Below are 22,190 nucleotides of genomic sequence, written 5' to 3' on the forward strand. Positions count from 1 at the left end.
CCATCTATGTGAAGATAAGTCAAAGGTCCTGCTCGACCATTGTTGGCTTCTCTTGGAAGCATGGAGGAAATGATTCCTCCGTGTTGACCCTCCTCTTTATAGACTGGACACTGGTTCAAGTCCATCTGGTGGGGTTTTATTTTGTGTATGAGTGTTCTGCCTGCATATATGTAAGTGTCACTAAGGAATATAATATAGATGAAACAAGATTAACTACCTCTGTTGACAACTGTTGAAGAAATTAGAATATATAGAGTCACTACACTATTTGTTCTTTTATTTATCCAAAATTTTCAGTTAAGGTTTAAATTTTTAAGTAAGTTACAATAATGGTGATAATAAACCAGTTATTCAATTTAGTTTTGGTCAGTGTGAACAGTGAATGGAAACATCAAGTTGATTTGCCCATCATCATCTTTCTGAGCATGTGTGATACTAACATTTACCCTTTTTTGTTGTTGTTTTTATACAGAATCTATATAGCCCCAGCTGGCCTGGAACTTGCTATGTAGACCAGGCTGGCCTCCAACTCACAGAGATCAGTCTGCCTCTGCCTCCCTAGTGCTGGGACTAAAAACGTGCACCACCCCTCCTGGCTCTTTTTTATTTTCTTTTGAGATGGGGGTCTCATAACATAGCCCTGGTTGGTCTGACTCAAGATGTAAATCAGGATGGCCTTGAGCGCACAGAGCTCTGCATCCAGGATTTCAGAGTGATGGGATTAAAGGCTACCACACCTACCATCATTTACACATTTCTAACATGAACTCTATTAAAGAGTCTTTACTGAACATAAATTTTTAGCCATTTATTCTAACTTTATTGATTTTTGCCTTTAAGTATTCACAGAAATAAAAATGGTCTCAATTTATAAACTCAAATACAGAAAAGTTATACTTCCAAATATTGGCCACGTTTATTCTGTGCCTTCTCTAGTAGATTACAAAGTCCCTGGTACACTCAATGTTCTAGGTACTAGGTCTAGTACACAGTAGGAACTTGATAAAACACTATTACTTTTTGCACATCCAATTCAATGAGCTTCAGTTATAAAATGTTTACACTGTGTTTCAAAGAAGCAAAAGAAACAGATCAAGTATAAGACAGAAAAGGGAATATACTTAATTTTAAAATGACTATGCGGGCTGAGGGTGTGGCTCACTGGCAGAGCACCCACCTAGCCTGCTGCAGATCCTGAGTTCATTCTCAAATACCAGGAAGGCTGAAACATTAAGTTGGTGATTTTAGATCTGGGTAAAATATATAAGTGTGTTACTGGAAATAGCTGATTTTAATAGTTGTATGATACTGCTCTCTTTCCATAACATCCCAACTACATCATTACTTAAGTCATTTTCAAAGACCTAAGATATTTTAACTCAACAACAAAAAAACCAAACTTTCAGTCTTTCCTAAAGTATAACCATTTGCAATAGCATGACCAGAGAACACAAGCTATCCCATTTTACAATAAAGTGATTTTTTTTTTAATTCTTGTAACCATCTGCATCTTTGAAAACAGGTAATTACAGTCTAAATGAATGCCTTACCTTATTAGGTTGTTGCTATTTTTTGACCTTTTCATTGGGGGCAGGGGAAGAATCTTGTATTGTTCTATACTTCTGAGACTGATTCAAACTCTAGATCCTCCTGACTCAGCTTACCAAGACTGGGATTACAGGTGTGCACCTCCACACCAGCTTTACATTACATGACTATTTTTCATACTTTCTTAAATGTACTTCTTTCCCACTACTAAGTTTTTTCTATAAGAACCATTTCTTGGCTAGGTATGGTAGCACATGCCTTTAATCTCAGCACTTGGGGAGCAGAGGCAGGTGGATCTCTGACTTTGAGGTAAGCCTGGTCTACATAGTGAGTTCCATGCTAGCCAGAGCTACATAGTGAGACCCTGTCTCAAAGAAAAAGAGAACCATTCTTTACTTGCACCTGATGCCCAGCATTGAGCAGAACCCTACCGCCAAAAATCCAGAAAACAGTTTTCTATGTTTACATTGGGTCCCTATTGACATAATTTTCATAACTATATGATTTGACATGCTGTTTTTTTACTTATGTTTTTCTGTGTTGTAAATTTAGTTTCTTTTTCTTTTTTTTTTTTTTTTTTGGTCTTTTTGTGACAGGGTCTCCCTGTAGTCCCAGCTGTCCTGCAACTCACTATGTTGACCAGGCTGGCCTTGAACTCACAGAGATCCATCTGCCTCTGCCTCCCGAGTGCTGGGACTTTAAAGGCGTGCGCCACCACTCCCAGCTATAAATTTTAATAATTTTTATGACAATAAAAATCTGTAATTTAAATTCTCCCAATCTGTTAAAATTTTAGGATAGCTTCAAATTTCTATTATACTAAAAATATTGTTTTAAAATAGTGTTTAAAAATGACAAATTACAGAAAATGGAGACACTTTAAAATGGGAAGGGCAGGGAGGGAAGATAAAACAGGGAGAGAAAGAGGAGACATAAATAGTGCCTAGCTAATATTAAAAAAACCAGAGGGAATCGTATTAGTCCAAAAACCTACTAAAAAATTACACACATAATATCCCTACATGAATCCGTGAGTTAAAGATTACATAACAAGAAACAGTGTCAGACAGGAGAAACCTTCCTTTGAGTTGCTGCCCAGGATGGTCCAAGAGACTCCCAAAATTATACAGGCTATTGCCGCAGTCCCTGTTTGCCTCCTAGAACTTGAAGGTAAGACTTATTGCTGAAGGTGAGACATACTTTGGACACAGGATTTGAAGAAATGGAGCTGGAACTGAACTGAAAGCCATCTCTCTTGAAGGCTAGTACTCACAGCTTTGAAGAGCACTATGCAAGCTGGTAAGGGAGAACATCAATCAATGGTCCAACCCTAGCTCCAAGGTCTGAAAACCATATCAATGACCAGGTACAGCAAACAACATTGGTCCACTAGTGGCACTTTTATCTTCAAGGTAATCAACAGCTACCTAATTGGATTTAAAGCCCACTCAATGGGAGGAAACTCATGTGTGGTACTGTAAACCTAGCCAAATATACATAGCTAGAGAGGTCATAGATCTTAGAGAAAACCCCAAGGCTGTCACATCTGTAGACAAATGTAATTTCTTACTATGTGCAAAATATGGATCCTAGAATTTACAGACAAGTATCCCAATCATCACCAATCAAAGAAGCTTCTTTTTCAAACAGATTTTTACAGTCAACAACTTGTCATACACGTAGATTGTCTGTGAACTGCCCAAGCCTAAATGGCACATCTACAATGCAACCTCTAAACCTAAGGCTCACAGAACACAGAACAAGGGATAAAGAGAACACTAATGCATCTTTAATTCTCATCAATGAAGCTCCCTCATGCAACAGAGGGCGAGCAACACAAAACATCACAAATGACCAAAGCATAGAGAATAAGACTCTACAGAGTATGGGTCCTTAGACAGGACTCCTATATTAAAATCCACCCACCCAGGGCTCAGGAACCATTGCGGAAGAGGGGGCAGAAAGACTGTAAGAGCCAGGGAGGAGGTGCATGACTAGAAATAGTCCTACAGGTGCCTAGGACCCTTCTCATACAAACCTACAGCAATGGTGTCAGCATTCAGAAGACCCATGCAAACTCAGGCAGACAAAAACCCAGCACAGAACTGTGGAAAAGAACAGCAGGCCCCAATCTTAGTCAAAGAATTACTGGCAGCTGATTATTCCTGGGTGAGGAACAGCTGATCTTCTTAAAGGGAGAGACTCTACAGATAGGCTAACTAAACCCCAGTGGATGAACTTGGACTGAGGGATATCTGGGAACACTAACTTTACATAATTGGCCTTAATACAAATGACAAGAATGCATGAACTTGGTGGGGGGGGGGGCGGTGGCGATGGCTATGGCAAGGTGCCAAAGGGGAAGGGGGTATAAAGATGATTTTATGTATGAAATACACAAAAGTTCAATAAAAAAATTTTTTTTAATTACCAATTACAAGCTGGGTGTGGTGGTGCATGACTTTAATCCCAGCACTTGAGAGGTAGAGGCAGGTAGATCTCTGTGAGCTCAAGGCAAGCCTAGAATCTAGTGAATTCCAGGCCAGCTGGGGCTTCAGGGAGACCTTGTCTCAAAAAACAAAACAAAACAAACAAACAAAAAAAAACAAAAAAAGAAATTACCAATTACATTATTTACAAAAGAAACTTGAACAATTTTAAGGGTTCAATTTTATCTGTCTCAGAGAAAATTATTTAAAATGAAAAAACCTATCTTTTTTAGTATTTTATTTATTATTTTTATTTTATGTGTATGCATGTATTCGTGTATGTAAATGCTCTCATGCAGTGCCCACGGAGGTCAGAAGAGGGTGTCGGATCCCCTGGAACTGAAGATACAGATGGTAGCTGTTAGCTGCCATGTAGGTGCTGGGATTTGAACCCGGGTCTTCTGCTTGCTCGTTACTGCTGAGCCATCTCTCCACCCCTAACCTATCTTAAAATCATTTAAATAGAATATATATATTTTAAATGTATGCCTGAAAAACTGTATTATATCTACCAATTTTTTTATGTATATGCATTCTGTGTGTGTTCATGTGAGTCTTCATGTGGATGAGTGAAGGTTTAAATGCCAGTTCATGCCTGTGGGGCTCAGGGGACAACCTCAGATTCTCTGCCTTTTTACTTTGTTTAATACAGAATCTCTTTGCCATTGCATACTCCAGGCTGGCTCACCCAAGAGCTTCTAGAAACTCAACCTTTCATCTCACTGCAGGAGAGACACTTGCTACTCCATCTGGCTTTATGTGGGTTCTTGGGATTTGAACCAGGGTCCTCACACTTGCATGGCAAGCACTTTACCCACTGAATCATTTCCTCGGGCCCCTCAATCTTAATTTTTAATTTTTTTCTGCATATGTAATTGGCTCTCTCTATCATGTGGATCCTAGAGATGAAACTCGTCATCAGGCTCGACAGCAAGCACCTTCATCCACTGAGCCATTACACTGGCCCTCTCTAATTTTTTTAAATGTTTGATGTTTTTTTAAATGTTTTTTAAATTAGTATCAGGTACTACCCCGAGGTTTTCAAGCTTTTCTATAAATTGTATGTATTTGTGTGTGTGTGTATGGTTTGTGTATGTGTTCATGCATATGGAGGTCAACATCAGTCTTCCTCCACTGCTTTCTCTTTTTTCAAATTTAGGCAGGGTTTCACATGTATGGCAGGCTGGCCTCAATGTATCTAAGGATGACCTTGAACTCCTGACTTTCCTGCCTTCATGTCTTGGATGCTAGGATTCTAGGCATGTGTCATCACCCCTGGCTTTGTGTGTTGCTAGGGCTTCATGCACACTAGGCAAGCACTCTTACCAACTCAGCTTCATCCCCTGCCCCTCTCTACCTTACTGTTTGAGACAGGGTCTCTCACTAAACCTACAGCTCAGCAGTTTGGCTACAATGACTAGCAAGCAAGCTCTAGGACTCTACCTGTCTCTTCCCCTGCACTAGCAGGGTTACAGACCTATGCCACCACATGCGGCTTTTACATGTGCTAGGAATCCAAACCCAGATCATCATGCTTGCACAGCAGGCACTTCACTGAGCCATTTGCCCAGCCCCTCTCCACTTATTTGAGAATCAAACTATAAACTTTTAAGAAAGAAGGAAAAATCACAAAGTCCCTTGCATGACAGAATTGTCCAATATTGATATTCTGTAATTTTCAGCTGCCAACCAATTAAGTCTCTTTATAAACACTGATATAACACATAAGATTATAATGATATACAAATACCACTGGGAAATTATCTATTTTATTGATCTTGAAACAAAAACAGTAAAAAGCATAGTAAGCATTAAAAGATTGTCCTTTGCCAGGCATGGTGGCGCATGCCTTTAATCCCAGCACTTGGGAGGCAGAGGCAGGTGGATCTTTGTGAGTTTGAGGCCAGCCTGGTCTACATAGTGAGATCCAGGACAGCTGGGGCTACAGGAGACCCTGTCTAAAAAAGACCACAAAAAAAAAAAAAAAAAAAAAAAAGATGGTCTTTTATTCTAAGCTTTTATTTTTTAATTGAAATGACATTAGACATTTCCATACACAGTCCTTGGTTCTGGCAACATAAGAAGCTGCTGGCTTTGTCCCTCAAATTTTCTTACATCTATTATTAGCCTCTCAAAAACAAATATCTGGAATTTTTGTTCTAAAAGGCCTATACCCTGTCTTTTTAAAGAAACAAGAAAGGCTACCTACGAGCTGTTGTCTTACTCATCTTAGTCCCTAGGGTTGAGCACAATGCCTGACACACAGTAAATATCAAACAAATATTTTCTGAATTAATTAAAAGATAAATGGTAATAGCTCCATTTAAAAAAATTAACTCCAGGACTGGAGAGATGGCTCAGCAGTTAAGAGCACTAACTGCTCTTGCAGAGGACCCAGGTTCAATTCCCAGTACCCACATGGTGGCTACAAACCATCCTTAACTCCAGTTCCAGGGAATTCGAAGCCCTCTTCTGACCTCCGTGGCATTGCACGACACGGGTGCACTCGCATGCATGCAGGACTCCAAGAACAGCATTTATAGCAAGTCACAGTGTTAACCCCAATATAAAAAGGGCCAAGTGCCAGAATTTTTTAAAATTTAAAACAAAATGGAATTTTTACCATGACTCAATACTAAATTTAATAACAGTACAAAAATATACCATTTGCTTCAGACTGAAATATAACCACGTTTTTCAAATTTATAAATACAAAAAGCATTAAAAATGTGAACAGCTGAGTCAGAAATGGATGAAAAGGGGTTAACCATTGCTGGTAAGTGCTGAAGCTGAATAACAAGTACACAGTCTTCATTATAGGACACACATGAGGTCATTATAGTGTTTTCTTTTTTTTTCCCTCCCAAGCGCTGGGACTAAAGGCGTGCACCACCACACTCAGCTGTGTTTTCTTTATTTTTATGTATATGTAATTTAAGTTAAAAAATGATAGCATGAAAAGACATTAAGGTAAATCAAAAGAATGAAACAGGAAGAAAAGTGTCAGATACGATTTCTGTTCTGAATGTCAGTTGTCTTAGATTTATATATATATAAAGAAAATCAACCTGATCCATGTATTATTACGTAATTAAGTGCTTTTGGGTTATATAAGAATTTAAAACAGAGAGCTAATGCTTCCCAAGTACTTAGATTTGAACCTTGAAAGAATAGAGATAGCACATAGGTAGAAGTAAAGAAGGAAAAAGAAAACTGAGTTATGACCTGGGCAGAGAGAAGGGAGAGGCAAATTATAGAAATAGTTAAAAGCCCCAGAGAGGGGTCCTTTGATGATTCAGAAGGAAACAGTGGCTATTGCAGAGTTCTCATGAACAGCCTTAGGAATATTCACTTAGCAGCATTATGTGGCACATATTGCAGAGGGTAGGGAGGGGCTTAAAACAAATCATAATGGTGTCAAATAACACTCCAAACATACAGTGATTCAAATGTGGATAAGGGGAGAGGTTCTGATAGAAATATAGTAAAAGAGAAACTTCAAAGGGAAAAAAAAAGCAAAGTAGGGCTGGGAGCATAGCTTGTCTTTCATGCTAGAGGCCTGTACTCAAGCCTACTACTTGCTAATGGAAAAAAAAAAGCAATGAGTCAGTCACAAAACGGTGTCTGGATGATTAGATGGATCTTATTTCCACTGGACAGGGATGGTAGAAGGCAGAGACTTAAAAACAGGCCATTTCTCAGAGGTTGAAATTTGACAAGAAAACAGTAACTACAGTAATATAACTAATCTTCATAGCTTACTAGATGCCAGAGGCTTTTTATATGTCACATATATGATTTCATTTATTCTTCAAAAGAATCTTAATGAATTAACATCATTCTTACTTTGCAGAAAAGGAAATTGGGGTACACAGAAGTTAAGAGTTGGTCTAGATTACAAAGACATCAGGAATTTAAACTAGGTTCAGCAACTCTGTTCAATTCCTTCTCCACAACATGAGTTGAGGCAATGTTTAGGGAGCTAAACTACCTTTCCGACAAGCACAGACACATTTAAAAAAAAAAAAAAAAAAGAGCATACTGTTAACTATTTCTATAGAGAAAGAGCTCACAATCTGACATTTCTGACAATTATTTTGGGGGTTGTTCTTTGAAACAGGGTCTCATGTAGCCCAGGGTGGCCTCAAACTTATTACATAACTGAGACTGGCCATGAATTCTTGATCCTCCTGCCTCCACCTCCTAAGTGCTGGGATTACAGGCATGTGACCATACCTGGCTTAATCAACTTTTAAGGAGTATTTTTGGAAAAAGGATTTTTTTTGGTGGGGGGGGCTCTTTTTGAGACAGGGTCTCCCTGTAGCTCCAGTTGGCCAGGAACTCACTATGTAGACCAAGCTAGCCTCAGTCTCACAGCTATCCACCTTTCTCTGCTGGTATTAAAGGTGTACACCACCAGGCCTGGCTAGAAAAAGGAATTTTTCTTTTTTTAACAACCAAACAATAAATAAAAAAGTTAGGAATCAAGGAAAACATTTTACAATTAAACATGAATGCTAAAAATTGGTTAAAACATGAACATTATAATTTCCAATATGCTTCCTATTGTCATTTCAACATGCAAGGTTAAAGTATATACTTGAATATACATATACTTCTTAGAAGGCAGGTCATATGTTTTAGAAATTCAATTAGAAGCTTCAAAAGAAAATTCTTTAGAACAAACTAAGTGCTGCTACTCCACAGCAAACAATACGGAAGGGGTAACTATTGCTAGTCTGCATCAGCAGAGGAATCCCAAAAACCAAAGGCCTTGTCTATACCTCCTCTAGCACACAAAATTAAAATATAGTCATATGGCACAGCTGCAAAAACTGCTGTATGAATACTTATTTTTGAGACAGGGTTTCTCTGTAGGCCCAACTGGGCTGGAACTTTAAAAGTAGACCAGGCTAACCTCAACTTCACAGAAATCCATCTGCCTCTGTCTCCTGAATGCTGAGACTAAAGGCGTACACCACCATACCCAGCACAAATAACAATTTCTATAGGTAGACATACTGCAAGAAGTTAGTTACTTAGTTACTAACTTCTGATAAGTTACTTACTTTCTGATACTGTATAAAGAAGGTTCTGGGGTAAAGGAGGAGGTAGTCTTGCTCCCACTGGGGCAAGATTGGGCACTGCATTTGTCCCAGGCTGGTCACGGCTGTTTATCAAGCTTGACTGTGAAATAGGTGGTCCTACAGAATACAAAAAATTGAGAAGTATGGCATTAATATTTCCTAGTAAAAACACAATACTAGTACTAATTTAGATATTCATACTTAAAGACCTACTTGGGTTTTGAGCAAAATTCGGGGTCCTGACATGCAGGTTTAAGCACTATATAATTATAGTATATAATTATGGGTTATATAATTTTAATGACATTCTTAGTTCTAGAACAGGCAAAACTAACAGTAAAGAAAAGCAGAACTGGTTGCCTCTGCAGGTGAAGTGGAGAGGGCTGGGAGGGATTTGAAGAAATTTTCTAGGGAACAGTGAACTTCCTCAGCATAAATTGAGTAATAAACACACACAAATATCTGCAATTGTGAATGCTGTGAAACATTATTTTTTAAAAAATTAGTGGAGGGGTGGGCTGAAGAGGCGGTTCAGTTGGTGGAGTGCTTTCCTAACATACACAAAACACTGCATTAATCCCAATACTTTAATCCCAATACTCAGGAGGCAGGCAGATTGAGGCCAGCCTAGTCTACATAGTAAGTTCCAGGCCTTCCAGGCCAGTTGGGGCTACAGGGAAACTTTGTCTCAAAAAAAAAAAAAGATAAATAGTGCTGGGAATGTAGCTCAGTGGTAGAGCACCTGCCTAGAATGCATGAAGCCCCGGTTTAAATCCTTAGAAGCCCCAACAATAGAGTGGAGGAGAGGGAACAGAATACCAGATGATTCAGGACTATGATTCCAGCTACTCAAGAGGCTACATAAAGCAAGAAGATCTCAAGTTTAAAGTCTGCCTGAACTACAGGGCTAGTTCAAGGCCAGCCTGGCCCTCTTAATGAGATCCTGATGCAAAATAAAGTGAAAAAAGTTGGGAATTTATCTCAGTAGCAGAGTGCTTGCCTGGCATGAGTAAGGCCCTAGATTCAAGCACAGTACCAGAAACATAAGAAGATGTACTGTTTAAACTGAACAGCAATAAAGTTCTAAATAATAATTTGCTGTTCTTTAATAATGTGATGCTAAATGTCTATAAGGAAATACTTTCTATTTTAAAAAAATTTTTTAAATATTTATTTTTATTTTATGTGTATGCATGTATTGCCTACGTGTAGGTAAGTGCACCTGTGTCGTGCAATGCCCACAGAGGACAAAAGAGGCTGTCAGATCACCTAGAACTAGAGTTAAGGACAGTTGTTACCTGCCATGTGGGTGCTGGGGTTCAAACCCAGGTCTTCTGTAAGAACAACCAGTGTTCTTAACCGCTGAGCCATCTCTCCAGCCCCAAGGAAATATTTTCTAATACCTCTGCATACAAGTGAATAATCCATTCCATAACCTCTTTCAATTGAATTTTTACAATCCAGTCTTACTTCTGTTCTCGCTATACTTAAAGCCTTACCTCAACATCCTACTCAGTCTCCAGAGTACTAGATAACAGGAATGTGTCACCACAACTAGCTAACAGCCATTTATATTCCTTAAAAGGCCTTCTTTTTAATGTATGTGGGTATATATTGTGTATCAGGGAGTGCACACACACTCATGCACACAAAGGCCAGATGAGCACTGTGCCCTATCACTCACAGCCTTGTTCCCTTTAGACAGTCTCTCACTGAATCTGGAGTTAAACTGGCTGCCAGCAATCCCCAGTAATCCTCCTGTGTCTCCACCCCCAACAGTGCTGGGGTTACATGTATGTGGCCACATCCAGCTATTTTTTTTTAATCTTATAGATCAGGCTGGCCTCAAACTCACAGAGATCCACTTGCCTCTGCCTCCTGAGTGCTGGGATTAAAGGTGTGTACCCCACCCCTGGCCACATCCAACTTTTACTGTTGGTGCTAGAGATTTAAACTCAGATCCTGGCAAACACTCTTAGCAACTGATCCATCTCTAAGGCCCTTACATGGGTATTTAAAAATAGTTCTGACTCTCAATTTAGGTAGATGCAATAATGACCTACTTTTTAAAACACAAAGTATTTTTATCAGTAAAGAGATTCACACTGAAACATACACTGTTAAAATACATGGCATGTGAAATTTACTCCCACAAAAACAAAGCAACCAAAAAATAAAAAATTGTGGGGAGGGAGTTTAACCAAGCCAAGATAGCTGAATAGATAATCACTGAAGCCAGTGATACTACCTGTGTATATCTGAAAGCCTCCATAATAAAAAATTTTACAACTTATTTCAATATTCTTGAAGAAGCTGTCTCTAAAGAGCAAAAAATTCATAGAACTACTGGTATTTTTTTTCTCTAACATCTTAAAATGCTATCAATTAACAAAACTTTGTCTCCAGGTAAACACGTCAGGCCACTACAGATAAAAGTTATACTGCAGATAAAGAATGGCAAAAAGGAAAAGACATCTTAATTATGGAAGCATATTTTAAATTCCATTATTATTTTTCAAGCACTTTAGCAGTTAGCAAACAGGATAAGGTCCTTCTAAACAGAATTCATCAATAAAAAAAAGAATTCAACCAGCACATACTTACTTGGTATGGGAAGCACAACAGAAGGTGGTGGCTGACCATGTCCTTGAGGAACAGGAAGTCTCATACTATGGCCAGGACCTGGGCCTGGGCCGGGACCAGGACCAGGGCCAGGACCAGGGCCTGGGCCTGGGCCTGGCATTGGAGGCATTAACATTCCAGGAGGTGGTGGAGGAGGAAGCCCAGGAGGAGGGGGTGGGAAAGGAATCATACTTGGCAGAGCAACTTCATCAACAACTAGAGGATCATTTCCATGATCGAACTGACAAAGGTCACCAAGTACACAAAATCCTCTTTCTGTAAGAATTAAAATTTAAAAAAAAAAAAATCTTATTACAATCTATGTAAGAGTTTAGAGAATAAAACAAATTCCTGAAAAACTCAGTATAATTTACATTGCAGTCTTTCCAAGAAGTTGAAAATCTCGGTGTCTGTTAATTACCATATAACTTTGAGTATACACAGGCATATTCTCTACTTTCAAAACTATGAAAATATGACATTAAAAAAAAAAAGTAGCAGGGTCAACAACAGGCTATTAACCAACTTGCTATTAAGCTTCTATAATAAGAATCGGGTATGGCAGTGATGCCTGTACTCCTAGGACTCTAGAAGCTGAGGTAGGAGGATTGCAAGTTTGAGAACAGCCTGAGTTACACAGCAGGTTTGAAATAAGCCTGGGTTACATAGTAAGAACTTATTTATTTAAAAATAGCTTTTAAGCTGGGCGTGGTGGCTGGGGCTACAGGGAGACCCTGTCTCAAAAAGACCAAAAAAATAAATACATAAAAATAAAGCTTTTAAGGCCCAGTGTGGTGGCGCACACCTCTATTCCCAGCACTTGGGAGGCAGAGGCAGGCTGATCTCTGTGAGTTCCAGGCCAGCTGGGGCTACAGGGAGACCCTGTCTCAAAAACACCAAAAAATAAATCAAATAAATAAATAAATAAATAAATAAATAAATAAATAACACAATAATTACACAAATAACAATTTAGCAAAAGTTTAGGAAGAAGGAATAAAAGCCTTGAACTGGATTACTTAATTTCAATGACCTATTTTTAGTAATATTATTTTAGAGCAACAATTCTTTTTATACATGGAAAATTAAAAATTTAATCTAAAATATTCAAGTGGGGCTAGAGACTTGGCTCAGCAGTTAAGAGCACTGGCTACTATCGCAGACAACCCAGGTTCGAGTCCCAGCACCCACACGGTAGCTAACAACCATCTCTAACTCCAGTTCCAGAGGAATCCAATGCCCTCTTATGACCTTCACTGGCACTGTGCAACACAGGTGCACTTACATAACATGCAGGCAATGCACTCATAAAATATTAAAAAATAATAAACTGAAAATAAAATATTCAAGTGAATAGGAGAAATGACTTGTAATGTTCCACAGTATAAAAGGTAACTATAGTTGATACAACTATAGTTGATGATTTTAAAATAGCTGGTAAAGAAGATTATGAATGTTCCCAACATACACAAATGATAAATGTGTGAGGTAACAGGCATGCCAATTACCCTTATCTGATTCTTACATATAATATTATGTACTGAAATGTCATTGTACCCTATAAAATGTGTACTAGGTGCCAATTAATAAGTCTGCAGAGGCAGATCTCTGTGAGTTCAAGGCCAGCCTAGTATACACAGCGAGTTCCAGGTCAGTTGGGGCTACAGGGAGAACCTGTCTCAAAAAAGACCATAAAAATTTTTTTTAATTAAAATTTCAATTAGGCCTTAGAAACCAAGTTATTTACTGTAGCACTGTTTACAGTTGAAAATGCTAGAAATAGCCTAAGTTTGTATTAATAAGAAACAGGTTAAACATATTTTAATACATAGAGAATTCTAAGAAGCCTAAAAAGAAAAACTTTAGGGAGTTCTTTATCTATTAGTATGGAATTATCAGGAAATGAGAAGTGAAAAAACATATTAAATGTGAAGAACAGACTAGTATTCATGTAAAAAAGAAAGGTGCCTTGTTAGAGATGTAGCCCAGGGGCAGACCTTCCTAAAGAAGGCAAGGCCCTGAATTCAGCTGTCAGTACCATTACAAAGGTGGGGAGGGGGGGTTCCAGTTCAGTAAACATTCAGTCAAGTGTGCTGGCACATGCCTAGAATCCCAGCACTTGGCCAGGAGTCTGAGGCAGAAGGCTGTTAAGTTTGGAGATAATCTGGGCTACACAGGAAAAAAAAATTTTAAGGTCAAATGTAGCCTCTTGACAAAAGAGACAAATCATCATAGCAAACATGGATATAAGCATATGCCAAGAGATCCTCCTCTCCATTCTTTCCTTTAGCAAGGTGGACTATAAGGAAAAGGCATGCAATCTAAGCAGCATTTACTTTACTAGGAATCTGGGGTACAATACATAAGAGAAGGTGCTTTTACCATCATAATCTCTGCATCGCCTCTTTGGTGGTGGGTTTCGACCAAAAGAATTGGAAGAGCTATGATTGTTATAGTAATTAGACCAACTCTCAGTTGTGTTTTCAGAATGGTGAGCAGGTGCAATCACAGTAACTGTGCTGGGAATAGACTGTGCCCCAGAGGAATACTGCTCAGAAGAGTTCGCAGGCGGAGCAGACGCAGGCACATAGGAACTCTCCAAGTCATTTCTCTCACTCTTAAACTTTGATCTTTCCCTGTGCTCTGCTTTAGAGACAAAATAAAAACAAGAGACAATGAGATCATTTATGCTTTTAAGCTATGCTTATTCTCTCACAGAATAACAAAGATGAGAATATTAGCGTATTTAACTGGTCTCATTACTAACATATTCTAAAAGCAAGAACATCAATGGTGTGACCTTTCAACCAACATCTTGTGAAAATCCATGCTTTATATTATCAACATCAATTTCACTGAACGAAAAGTGTCAGCTTCTCCACTGATAAAAAGAATGCTACCCAAGCACTAGCATCCAACCTGGTATTTCAGGATATCAGTGTTTCTGCTTTTGGTGTGGTTTTGGGGGTTTGTTTTTTTTTTTTTTTTTAATTTTATAGCCATTAGACAATCTCATAACAAATTAATTACTTTTAGGAAAAACAAAACAAAAAACAAAGGCAAGTAACCACCTTACTCAACTGGTATTGTTGGTTAAAGGACATTTATATCAATTATAAAAATGACTTAAAGCCAGGTGTGGTGGTGCATGCCTATAGTCCTAGCACTTGGGAGGCAGAGGCAGGCAGATCTCTGTGAGTTCAAGGCCAGCCTGGTCTACATAGTGAATTCCAGGACAGCTGGGGCTACAGGGAGACCCTGCTTCAAAAACACCAAAACTTATGAATAGCTTTTAAACAAAAACAAACTCACTTAACTCAGCAGAATTCAAGAATAGAGCTCTCTTTGTAAAAAAAAATCATATTCAGTTTTTTGAGACAATTCCAGTTTTCTCATTTAGATATACTAAAGGCAGATTTATCTTTAAATGAATTTCTCACACCTCCGTCTGTCATCTAAGCAACTAGAAGGTTTTCGGAGCCATCTTGTCCACTCACCAACATTCCTGTTGGGGTCCCGGTCTTTGCTGCGACCCCTGCTGCGGCTCCTGCTCCGACTCAGGCCTCGACTCTTGCTCCGGCTCTTGCTGCGGCCTCTCCTCCAGTCGTACTTCTCACGGTACAGTTCACTGCGCTCGTAGTATCGGTCATAGTCTCTCCACTTGCCATCTTCTCTTTTCTTCTCCCGTGTCCTACAATACACAGATATAAAAGCCATGTATAAGCTATAGAAATGAAATCCGTGCACAAACCTAGAGTACAAAATACTCTCTTTAAGTCACCAAAATTCATAATGTCTCTCCTTTATAGAATGTTGTGGACTATCACTAATTCTTCCAACCATTATTTAGAAAGGGGAGGGGATAATATTCCCACTTCAATACACTGGATGGAGGTAAATGAAGAAGAGGTGAAACCAAAGTATGAGGAGAAATGGAGAGAAGACAGAAATTAGACCTAGAAAGGAAAAAGGCTTCAAACAAAGTTTTTGCCAACAAAGACCACTTCCTGGTGACAGATGGCTAACACCACAAACTGCACCACTTCTAGAATACACTGACATGGATAATATTAATACTGAGCACCCCTAACCAAATGGAACATTTCATTATAATTCTCTTAGGAGACTGCTCCCACCTCTGTGCTCTTGGGGAAAAGCACATAATTATGACTGTTTATAAAAGGAACAGAAAGTAAGGCAAAAACAAAAAACAGACTGGAAAGAAGGTAACAATACCATTTCCTAATAGTTTAGAGAGAAAGCCAGGACAGAGGTTAAAAATCATACGCAACAAAAAAGTGATTTGTCATTGTCTTTCTAATTAGAGGTAAGTACACACCTTCGTTCAGAAGATTCAGAACGATTCTTCTGGGGACTAGGATATTTCTTTTTTCTACCATCTCGTTCTTCCTCTGCTGGCTCCTGAAAAACCTGTATGAAAATATGCATCAAAAATAAGAAGTTATTCTATAAACTACAAAACTTAGATATCTTTCTAGTACAAGACAGAACATAAATAAGCATGCTGAAATACTGGGGTCTAGGTTAGATATGGTGGCAAACTTGTAATCCCAGCATTTGGGAGGAAAAGGCAGGACACCCTTGGCTATACAGGTGAGTTCCAGACCAGCAAGTTGAAACCCTGTCACAAAATAAATTAGTAAACAAAATATAAAACAAACCCCTCCAAAAAAGAGATACACACTGAAGGTAAATAACTGATTCACAGATAATAGACAGATATGCATACATACACATATAGTGAGGTTAAATCAAAACATTACTTCAAGAAGTGATTTATTACTTTAATCCCAGCACTCAGGAAGCAGATAGATCTCTGTATATTCCAGGCCAGCCTGGGCTACACAGTCAGATTCTATCCTCCACAATCAAACAAACAAAACAAAACAAAGTAGAATATTAGCTGTCTGTGGTGTCACACACCTGTAATCAGGTGACTGAGGAAAAAGGATCTAAGTCTGAAGCCAGGCTGGATTACACAGCAAGACCATGTCTCAAAAAAAAAAAGAGGTTTGGTGGCTCATACCTGTAATCTAAATACTCAGGAGACTGAGGCAGTATGGCTGCCACAAGGTCAAGGACAGCCTATGCTACATGACAGAGAGTGTCATGTAGCAAGGCCTTATCTCAAAACAAAAACACACTAATTTTCAAATGTTAAAGTAGGTAATAGTAATGTAAGAAGAAAATAAGGAGGTCATTATTTAAATTGAGAAAGTAGAACTAACAATCATTAAGTATCATACAGTAAAATGGTTTATATCTTAATTTTAAAATATAGTCATACATGAGGGGAACTTTACATACACTTCATAGAAAAGGCTCTGGGGGCTGGCCAGATGGCTCAACAGGTAAAGCCAAGCCTGAGGACCTGAGTTTGATCCCTGTGACTCACAGGGCAAAAGGAGAACTGACTCCTACAGGTTGTCCTCTCATCTCCACCCATGTCATGGTATGCACATGCCTAACATATACACAAATATCACAAAAAAAAAAATTTTAGATCTGTGTGAAAAAAAAATCTGGAGGCCAGGCACAGTGCCACATGCTTTTAATCCTAACACTTGGGAAGAAGAGGCAAGCAAGTATCCATGAATTCAAGGCCAGCCTGGTCTACATAGGGAATTCTAGGTCAGCGAAGATTACATACTGAGACCCTGTGCTGCCCCCCCCCCCCCCGCCGACATTAAAACATCTGGGGCTGGAGAGCACTGTCTGCTCTTGCAGAGGATCGAAGTTCAATTCCCAGCACTCACATGGTGGCTAATAACGCTAACTCCAGTTACAGTTGATACAAAGCCCTCTTCTGACCTCCATAGGCACTGCATGACATGGGTGCACTTACACACTTGCAGGCAAATACACTCATACACATAAAATAAAAATAAATTTTTTTAAATTTAAAAATTAAAAATAAAGTTTGAGCTAGGTGTGGTAACACACACCAGCAATCCTAGTTAGCACTCAAGAGGCTAAAAAAGGGGGTAAGGGGGGTGCTGGGACACAGCTCAGTAGCAGAATGCCTACCTAACAAGCACAAGGCCTTGGGTTTGATACCCAGTACCACAAACAAATGAACAAAGTTTGTAAAAAATAAATTTCCAAATAATGGAGAAGCTCCTCGTTTCTATAAATTACAAAACCAGAAAGTAAATAGATCAGAAGGTGACAATTTAATAAAACTCAGGCAGTGTAATAATGGCAGCCACCCTATGGCACGAGCAGAAACCACACAATCACCAGGTTATTAAAAAACCATTCTCTCTAGCAATTTACAAGAAATACAAACGATGCATTACTACACTGGGATGCAATAAACTAAATCTAGATAATAAAAATTCCACAGAAAAAATGCGTCTTCACAAAGTAAAACTTCAGGAAAAGTTTTACTAAAAAGGAACAAATGCTGTATACTTCATAAATTATAGGAATATATCTACTGTTGATTTTTCAGCACCAGGATGTGTTGAGTCAATGGTCTAAATTCTCTTGCCTGTTTCCCTTGTAGCCAATAATCAAATTATTAAAACAACTGATGGTACAACACAGCTGAGGATCAAGAAGTTACAATGGCTTGTTCTGAGATTTTTTCAGACCTGCTCACGCCAACAGCAACTGAGCACAGACCAGAAATGGGAGACAAGGAGTCAAAGACTTATGCCACTGCCAACCCTCTTCCTTCCAAATTACCTAACAAGATTACATTAAACCATTACATTCATGCACTATTATATTTGTATCATTTACTATTATATATTTGATATATTACACCTTTATATCATTTATTACTATATATTTACTATTTATATCAGTAATTATAATTAAGTTATAAATAAAAATCTTAGAGAAACAAGAAATGCCAGAAAGTGTCAATTGGGGTAACTCTACAGTCAAACTACTATCCACTTTTCAGTGTTCAAAATTAGTATTTACTACAAAGATACATATAAACCTGTGGTGCATTTTTTAAAATTGTTCTTTTAAAACAATGAAATATAAAATTTTAAGACATTTTTGAGTGTGTGCACATGTAATCATGTGCACCTGTGTGGGTGTAGGCCACATGGAGAACAAAAGAAGGTGTCATGCTGGGTGTGGTAGCACACGCCTTTAATCCCAGCAGAGGCAGGCATATCTCTGTGAGTTCAAGGCCAGCCTGGTCTACACAGCCAATTCCAGACCAGGTGGGGCTACAGGTAGACCCTGTCTCAAAAAGACCCAAAAAAAAAAAAAAAAAAAAAGTGTGAAAGCTGGAGTTGCAGGCAGTTATGACCACCCAAAGTAAATACTAGGAACCAAACTGGGTCACCTGGAAGAACAGCAAGTACTTCCAATATAATTTTTTAAAGAACTATTTAAAAATCACAGCTGGAAAGACAGCTCATTGGTTAAGAGCACTGGCTGTTCTTTCAGAAGATCTGGGTTTGAATACTAGCACCTACATGGTGGCTAACAACCATCTGTAACTCCTGTTGCAGGGGATCTGACACCCTCTTCTGTCCTCCACTGGCACTGCATGATCTGGGTGCACTTAAACACATGTAGGCATAACACTGATACACACAAAATAAAATAAATTAAAAAATAAATTTAAAAAATTTATTTTAAATCAATTGCCATTTAATCACACTCTTCTGAACCACTGAGTACCTTCAATGACTATAGAAAAAAGGGATATGCCACAAATGAATTTATAGCACATTATAAAAGACTTAACCTCTACCAAAGACCATAAATTATACACTATATCAAGTACCAAAGAAAAACTTCTATAAATCATGGAAAGTTTCTGTTACTTGAAAAGACATACAGAGAACCTGAATAACTTATTTTTAAAAGACTTTAGGAACCTGGCATGGTGGTACACACCTCAAGTCTTAGCACTTGGAAGGTAGAGGTAAAAAGATCAGGAGTTCAAGGCTACCCTCAGTACCCTCAGCTACATGTAGAGACACTACAAAAAAAATAAAATAAGAAGTACATACATAAATAAAAGAAATGATTACAGGACACAGTATAAAAACAAAGTAAGTGAAGTGGTCTCAGTTAACTTTAATTAAAAACAGCCACATTTTGTTTTCTTTTGATGTTAAGGGAGTTCAGTTGATATACTACAAAGTGAATCAAAAATGACACCTAATGATATCTGCTCCTTAGAATGAATCCTGTACCAGAGGAAAAGAACACACTATAAATAACAAACACTGTTGAGGGAACTGATAAAACTGAAATAGACGGTAGATAAAGCTGGTATGAATGTCAAAATACACTAAAGATGATGGTGTTACTGTTATGCTAAAGCTTTTATGCATGTGTTCATATGCATACATACATGTATGAGTGAGCACAGCAGAGCACATATATATGTGCATGTGAAAGACAGAGGTAGATGTCTGATGTTTTCATCTATCACTCTCCACCATTTTTTTATCTTTTTGAGACAGGGTTTCCCTGTAGCCCCAACTGGCCTGGAACTTGCTATGTAGAACAGGCTAACCTCTATCTCAGAGATCTGTCTATCTCCGCCTCCCAAGTGCTGGGATTAAAAGTGTATGCCACTATGCCTGACTCACTTTATTTTCTGAGAAAGGGTCTCTTAATGAACCTGGAGCTTAACCAGTTCCATTAGACTGGTTGCCCAGAAGCCTCAGAAGCTTCCCCAGTACTGGGATTACAGCACCAACTGAGCAATTGCCCCAGCCCCCCCCACCCCCTTTTGTTGAGATAAGATTTCATGTATCCCATGTTGGCCTTGAACTCAATAGTCAAGGATAACCATAGACGTCATATCCTCCTGCCTCTGCCACCAAAATTCAAGAATTAAAGACATGTACTATTTATGTGGTGCTGAGAATTAAACCCAAAGCTTTGTGAATGTCCAGTCAGCACTCTACAACTGAGCCAAATCTCCAACCCCTAAAGAATATTATTCTTAGGAAGTAGAAGGAAATGAAGGGCCATGATATATACACACAATGACTCAGAAAAAAATTATTGGTGTGCACATGTAAGGAGAACAAATGGTTCAAGTCTTCAATAAACTCATCTAGGCAGATGTCATATGGGTGTTTTGGGTATTATTTATATAATTCTGACACAAATTTAAAATTAAAAAGTAATTTTGTCTTTACAATAAAGTTTATTTAAAAGGATGGAAAATAGGACCTGGAGAGATGGCTCAGTGGTTAAGAGAGTATACTCCTCTTGCAAAGGACCTAAGTTCAGTTTCCAGGACCCACATGGTAGCTCACAACATCCTGTAACTCTAACTCCAGGGAATTTGGTGCCTTCTTCTGGCCTCTGGGGATACCTGTAGTCGTGTGCACATACCCAAACACAAATACACAAACACTTAAAAAAAAATTAATGATTATTACAGGCATGTGGTGCACCTACATACATGCAGGCAAAAAAAAAAAAATTACACACATAAAATATATATTTGGGGGGGGGGTGTCTTTTTTAAGACAGGGTCTCCCTGCAGCCCCAGCTGGCCTGAACTACGTAGACCAGGCTGACTTCGAACTCACAGAGATCCACCTGCCTCCGTCTCCCAAGTGCTGGAAATAAAGGCATGCACCACTATGTCTGGCCATATAAAATAATTTTTTTTTTAATTTTTAGGAGCTGGAGAGATAGCTCAGCAGTTAAGAGCATTGGCTGCTCTTGCAGAGGATCTAGGTTCCGTTCCCAGCATCCACATGACAACTAAGTACTGTCTATAACGCCCTCTTTTATCCTCTGTGGGCACTGCACAAAACAGATGCACTTATGTACATGATACAGGTAATACATTCACACATGAAACAAAAATAATAAATGAAACATTTTTTAAATTTTTTTAAAATGCTTTATTATTTTCATTTTATGTGTATGCATGTATTGCCTGCATATATGTGAGTTAATTTTAAAAAAGGAATTGCACCCTCACCCCCTCTGCTTCCCTGGGCCTGCACGACCTGCCAGCCTCTCTGCACGGTAAGTGGATCGCACCCTCCGCACCCTTAACTCCCCCATCCTCATTCACCCTGCCATATTCGCGCCACCCCCCACCCCAGCCAGGGTCCTGTGCCATTCCTTGTCTTGGCGCCCCAGATACTGGAGGAACCACCACTGCTTCCTGTTCCTTTGCATCCAGACCAACCCAGTTCCTTTTTATGGGTCCCCAGGCCTCTGGGCCTGATCCCGGTCTCACCTCACTCTGCTTCCCTGGGCTACACAATACGCCAGCCTCTTTCCTGGACGCAGGGGCTGACCTTTCGCCTTCCTGATCCTTCGCATCCAGACGAACCCAGTTCCTCAGTGCAGTCCCCAGGAGCCCTTGGGGCCTCTTCCTGCCCCCATCTCCCCTTGCATCTCTGAGTGTCACAGTCACCAGCTGCCCAAGACCAGCATCTTTCCTGGGCCCTGCTCCCAGGCCAGT

The 22,190-nt window shown here is 39.0% G+C and overlaps 1 protein-coding gene across 4 annotated transcripts in view; it reads right to left on the reverse strand.

Annotated features, from left to right (window-relative positions):
- Window positions 1-22,190, reverse strand: part of Rbm27 (RNA binding motif protein 27) — a 102,497-nt gene that overhangs the window by 50,896 nt on the left and 29,411 nt on the right. For 2 of the 4 annotated variants that reach the window (XM_008821640.3, XM_008821638.3), the window contains exons 4-8: window positions 16,086-16,177; window positions 15,244-15,437; window positions 14,129-14,389; window positions 11,729-12,022; window positions 9,107-9,241 (exon numbers count right to left, since the gene is read on the reverse strand). In XM_008821640.3, the coding sequence (XP_008819862.1) occupies window positions 9,107-9,241; window positions 11,729-12,022; window positions 14,129-14,389; window positions 15,244-15,437; window positions 16,086-16,177 (976 nt within the window). Of the gene's footprint in view, window positions 1-9,106; window positions 9,242-11,728; window positions 12,023-14,128; window positions 14,393-15,243; window positions 15,438-16,085; window positions 16,178-22,190 lie in introns of all 4 variants that reach the window. The other 2 variants (XM_008821639.3, XM_008821637.3) reach the window with 1 other exon arrangement.

Source organism: Nannospalax galili, unplaced genomic scaffold (genome assembly GCF_000622305.1).
Source record: "Nannospalax galili isolate Female #2095 unplaced genomic scaffold, S.galili_v1.0 scaffold328, whole genome shotgun sequence".
Lineage (NCBI taxonomy): Eukaryota > Metazoa > Chordata > Mammalia > Rodentia > Spalacidae > Nannospalax > Nannospalax galili.